Source organism: Chiloscyllium plagiosum, chromosome 7, assembly GCF_004010195.1.
Source record: "Chiloscyllium plagiosum isolate BGI_BamShark_2017 chromosome 7, ASM401019v2, whole genome shotgun sequence".
Lineage (NCBI taxonomy): Eukaryota > Metazoa > Chordata > Chondrichthyes > Orectolobiformes > Hemiscylliidae > Chiloscyllium > Chiloscyllium plagiosum.
In genome coordinates, this window is record NC_057716.1 from 99,617,269 (window position 1) to 99,623,268 (window position 6,000).

At 42.9% G+C, this 6,000-nt stretch overlaps 1 protein-coding gene across 3 annotated transcripts in view; it reads right to left on the reverse strand.

Annotated features, from left to right (window-relative positions):
- Window positions 1–5,475, reverse strand: part of stam2 (signal transducing adaptor molecule (SH3 domain and ITAM motif) 2) — a 108,997-nt gene extending 103,522 nt beyond the window's left edge. For all 3 annotated transcript variants that reach the window (XR_006312201.1, XM_043694254.1, XM_043694253.1), the window contains exon 1: window positions 5,072–5,475. Coding sequence is in view for 2 of the 3 variants with exons in the window: in XM_043694254.1 (XP_043550189.1) it covers window positions 5,072–5,111 (40 nt within the window). In the remaining variant the exon portion in view is untranslated. The remainder of the gene's footprint in view (window positions 1–5,071) is intronic.
- Between the last annotated feature and the right edge of the window lie 525 nt (window positions 5,476–6,000).

The following is a 6,000-nucleotide window of genomic DNA, read 5'->3' on the forward strand; positions in this document are numbered from 1 at the left end:
AGTTAATTCACACTCCAATGCTGACTCAGCACAGCCAAAGGTGTGACAGAAGTGCAAAGCTTCAATCTGGTGGCATGCAGTGTATTTAAATATACAAATGCAGAGAATGTTTTCAGACATTTTAAAAAAGGTAAAATTTGTTGTCTCAAGTCCATGCTGCCTACAGTGCTACAGACATGCCTTACGTGACATCTTCAAAAGCCCAGTGAACAGGAATTTTGAATTGGAAACAGAAACTGCTCAATAGTATAGTTTCTTTATGTTGTAACAACTTTATGTCGATGTTGCTCACCAGACTGGAAATTGATTGAGGGCAGCAATCCAACCCAGCCCTTGCTCAAGGGGCACTTTCAGAATTCTGCAAAGACAGAGTCTGTAACCTCCCAAATGGCTGGCTCCCAACTTCAATCAGACCATTATCATTGGTTCAAAATGAAGGAGAAGCATATCTTCCAGGGAAAATAAAAATTATATAAGTTCTATTTGTTAACACTGTGTCTTTCCATGGACTGAATAGGATCTCCAATAAGCCTGCTATGTTTATCTCCTCAGGGAGCAATGTCTCCCAATGCAGTCAATTCTAGGAATGTTTTGAAGCAAGTTTTTGAGGCACACAAAACAGAGCATTGTGTCAAACGAGGCCCACAAATTCTCGAGCGTCTGATGGCGTACACGACACAGCCACAGAAATTGGCCAATGCCATCCCTGTGCTCGACACCATCGGAAAATAAAATATTCATGCCAAGAAGAAACTGTTAAAGCATGTGCACAGATATGCAAGTACAGGAGCTCAATGTTGTTCAATTCAGGACCTGCATCCACCTGCAGCATGTAATGTAGAAATGGGTTGACAAGACCAGCCAAGGTTCCCAAAGTAGACTGTTATACAGTGATGGCTACCAGACAGCATGCAGCTTTTTGATGAAAGCTGGCCCAGGCTCCTGTGGGCCGCACTCTCAAATCAATTCAAATTCTGAACTATATAAATTTTAAAAAAGGCTGTATTTAAGGAACAACAACAATCCTGCACGGCTGTGAGAATTTCTGTCTGTGTTGCTGATTTATTATCTCCCCTGAAGCTACTAACACGCTGGAGTACAATTCCATAAGAATTTAATCTTTTTTAAATTTAAAGTTATTTTTCTAATAGAATACTACACACCTCTGGAGTAGATGGAATTAACTTATGAGCACTGGGAAAAGGCAGAGGATGGTCTTCTTGCAGATCCACACAGGATTACTCCTGTTCCTTAAACACAGTCTATAGTATTCATTTTAAAACTCTTATGAACATAATTAGCAGTCAAGCATTTGACAGAGCAATATCTCAAGATAATTTGTGTCCGTGTCAACAGGGAGCTTGCAACATATTTATGAGACAGTGCCTTAACAAAATGTCACAATCAGAAAGAAGCAGAGGGAGCATATGTTAATTTAAAGAGATTAAGGACAAGTTAACAAAAATATTGCCCACTTTAGGTAATTCCCACTTTCCAACATTTATAACCTTCAGCTCCAATAATCATATCACTCTTATCCCACACCAAGTCCTGTTCACCCTCTACTTCTGTGCTCAGACTCCTGATTCATCTACATGCAATTTAAAAATCTGTGAATGCTCAACAATTCTCAGATAACACCACTTTTCTCATCCTGGCCTCTTACCTATCCTGGAATTTCACTGCTCCAAGATGGTCTGTCATGCCTGAGACCTTAGCTCCCCAAATCTCATCTCTCTCCCTCTCTCATCATCGTTAGATTTCTGGTTACAATTGCCAAATGCAGTCTGATAGCACATTTTCATAGAATGATTACAACACATCATGTCTGTTTATCAAATTCCCTTTCAAAATCTACGATTGCACCCGCCTCTACCGTAGTCTAAGAAAATTTAATCCAAGCCCCAAAAACTTGCTGTTAAAAGCCACTTGCATCTGATCAGTCACGATTTTACTAACGAAGTTGCCTAGGCAGGCCAAATGATTGCCACCTATTCCTATTTCTCATGATCTTATTTACATTCCCACACAAGAATTTGAGGGTATACTAGACATCAACTGTATTACTTGATTTTACATTTCATTTGAGTTAGAATTTAGGATTTTTTTAAAAAAGGTTATGCTTGTCTGCAAAGGGAGCACACACATTTATGTTTAATGGCACTAGGTGACTTTATAGCGAAAGAGAACAACAAGGAAAGGAAGAATTAAGTTAAGACTCATTGATTGGGCCCTGGCGTACTGCATCCATTTCGGGACCTAACTCCTGTCAGGATGGCAAACTCTGAGGTTCTGCATAAGTCTACTAATGCCATTTCAGTGTTTAATAAAGGAAATCATGTTGCAGCTGTATAGTACATTGGACAGGCCACTTTTGGAATACTGTGTGCAATTCTGGTCTCCCTACTATAGGAAGGTGTCGTGAAACTTGAAAGGGTTCAGAAAAGATTTACAATGATGTTGCCAGGGTTGGAGGCTTTGAGCTATAGGGAGAGGCTGAATAGACTGGGGCTTTTTTCCCTGGAGCATCGGAGGCTGAGGAGTGACCTTATAGAGGTTTATATAATCATGGAAAGGGTGAATAGCCAAGGTCTTTTCTGGGGGGCGGGTTCCAAAATGAGAATAGGTTTAAGGAGAGAGGGGAAAGATTTCAAAAAGGGACCTCAGGGGCAACCTTTTCATGCAGAGAATGGTGTGTGTAATGGTATGAGCTGCCTGAAGTAGTGGTGGAGGCTGGTACAATTACAACATTTAAAACGCATCTGGATGAGTATATGAATGGGAAGGATTTAGAAGGATACGGCCCAAATGCTAGCAAGTGGGGCTGGATTTATTTAGGATATCTGGTCAGTATGGATGAGTTAGATTGAAGGGTCTGTTTCCGTGCTGTACATCTCTCTGACTCTAACACAGGAACAATGCAGTGTCTAACTGTGGTTTTACTAGAAATGACATACTTGCAAACATGACTAAATATACATTTGTAGCAAACATATGCAGACAGATATTGGTACAAGGGATGAAGACTTTCAATGAAGAGATGTGGAGAAGAATATGAATTAGGAGACCTAGGTCATTCAGACCCTCAAGACTGGTACACCATTCAATGATCACACCTGTTTGTGGCTTCAACTCCACTTTTCTGCCTGCAGATATTTTCTATTCAAGCTATTCAGTGATGTTATTATACACCTCTGGAGTAGATGGGACTTGAACCTTGGCCTCTTGGTTCAGAAGTTGCGACACTACCACAAGAGCTCTACACTTTTGCCTGCAACACAACCCCCAAACTCTATGACTCAATGAAAAATCCAACTACAACCTTGATTACATTCAACAACCCAGCTTTCACTGCTGTCTGAGGTAGAGAATTCCAAAGACTAAATCTTACAAGACAAGAAATTCCATCTGAAGCATGTACTCACTGCTCCAAGGTCCTTAGGGCGTGGCGGTGCTTGATGTACTTTTTACACATTAAGTAATCCTTCCGTAATAAGAAGTTTCAGATCTTGTCAGCTTTCATACATATTTCCCATTTTAAAGGCCCTAACTACGTGTCCTGAGAAATCTATACAGGTTGGATAAATGTGTGACTTAGCATACTAGCATAGTTCCTTTTGAACTTAGAGCATCAAAATCCAAGGCAAAAGGAAAAAAGAAAATACAATTATTGCAAGCTAGCAAATACATGCCATCTAAAAACGATATGCAGTCAGGTTCAAGTCCTAGCTCCAGACGATGGTCTGGTTTCTCCTCATGAAGGAAATCTAGAATTGGGGGACACAGTATCAGACAAAGGGACCACTGAAAAAAAGGTGAGGCAAGGAGGAAAGTCTCCTCTCAGAGGACAATGTTAAAAAATCACAAAAAAAAGCTTATAATCCAACAAGGTTTCCTCTCAGACAGTCATTCATCTTGGTAATTCTTGACCAGTGTGGATGCTATTGTGGAACACATTTGAGACCAGGATAGATTTTTAAAACCACAGGAAATTTGAGAGTTTTGAGGAGGGGTAGTGGCAGAAATGACACACAGGTAAGTGGAGCTCAGATTAAGATCAGTTCAACCATGATCTTAAAATGTACAGCGAAGAAAGCTCATGAGTCTGAATGGATTCCTCCTACTTCACACACTGCAGTATTCTCATCTTGTCCCAACAGCAGAGGGAGACAAGATGAAAAATAAAAGTAAAGACCTACTGAGTTTCTCCAGCACTTTCTATTTATAGTCCATCTTGAGCATCTGCTGCATTTTGGAACACAGGAATACAAGTCGGCCGTTCAGCCCCTCAAGTCTGCTCCAATTTCAATGAGGTCATAACTGATCTGTGACCTATCTCCATGTACCAACGTAGGCCCATATCACTTAATACCACTGCTTAACAAACTTTACATCTAACACAGGTAATTTTTAACAACTGATCTAGCATTAATTACCATTTGGGGAAGAGGGTTCCAAACCTCTATCACCTTGTGTGTGTATAAGTTCTTCTATGGGTGTGTTTCTCTGCTGTACATCTCTACGCCTCTAACTACTCTTATTTGACAGACTAAGATGAGAGCTTACAAAAGTTGCTCAAAAAATTTCAGCGGAGCAAATGAGAAGCAGCTTTGAGTGACAGAAGGACCAGTTACCAGAAAACGAAAGATAAAGAAATCAAGTTTTGTTTTAAAAAACAAAAAAAAAATCACAATTCTTGAAAATTAGGGAACATTTTCTGACGCAACAAGTGGCTGAAAGGATGTAAATTCACCAGTAATTCTTAAAAAAAAAACCCAGACAAATCCTTTGGGGGTGGGGAAGATGAGGAAGTTGCAGTGGGGGGGCTTAAAAAAATAGGGGGCTCAGGGGAGGAGGGGCCGAACGGCTGCCTTGGATGCTGCATCATTCCCCGGGCAACATTTCCCGCTTCCCGTAGACCCCTTGGCTACCCCAGAAGCTGATATAATCATGTCATTTAGAAGTGATGTGTCACCTACATAACTCTGTGTGTGTGTGTGTGTGTTTTAAAAGCCGAAAGCGTGGGGAGTGTTGTTAAAATAAAACACAAAGTCCCTCACAAATAACTTACCGACATCCTGGTCGAAGGGGTTAACGGCGAAGAAGGGCATGGCTGGGTTCACAGAAGGAAAAAGAAGTGAGAAATAGCCTTCTGGAGGTGGGCCGCAATCAGGCCGCGGCGTTTCTTCAGCTCGAAGCCCGTAGCAGTCGCCCCTCCGCCAGCCCCTGGAACATCCTAACAGTCGAGGCCTCCGACCAAATCCCACACTTTCGTTCACCAGCTAAAGGCCGGGAATTATTCTTAGCTTTTTCACCTCACACACCCCCCCCCACTCCGGGAGTCGAAATGGCGTCGAGCGAAGATGTGAAGGGAGTTGGTGGAATGTGAAGAAATTATAAAAATAAATAATAACTTCACGCCGGTCAGGTGATTCCTCTTGGTCTCCGCCCCGCTTTCTTCCATTGGAGGTGGTCGTCGCGTGGTCCTCCAGAAGGACTCAGCCAAGCTAGGGGGCAGTATCACCACATGTACGGCCACTGCAATTCGCTGTCTGCCCGGCCAGAGGGCAGCGTCGAGGGAGGCATGGCAATTCATTGGCAGCCAGCATCGGGCAATGTACTGGTGTCGGGACAGTCAAGCTGGGAGAAAGGCAGGAGAGGCAGTTCGCTGTCAGCTAGTCCAGAGGGCAGTGTCGACGGGGTGCAGTGCAGGTGCGGCGATGTAAGGTCATCCCGTCAGGAGGGCGGTATTGCCCCCTTTTAACGCATGGGCGGTAATTCAATGTCAGCCAGTACAGGGGGCAGTATGGAGGGGGGGTAAGGTCATCCGTCAGGAGGGCGGTATTGCCCCCTTTTAACGCATGGGCGGTAATTCAATGTCAGCCAGTACAGGGGGCAGTATGGAGGGGGAAATGCGTGAGTAGCAATTCAATGTCAGCCAGTACAGGGGGCAGTATGGAGAGGGGAAATGCGTGAGTAGCAATTCAATGTCAGCCAGTA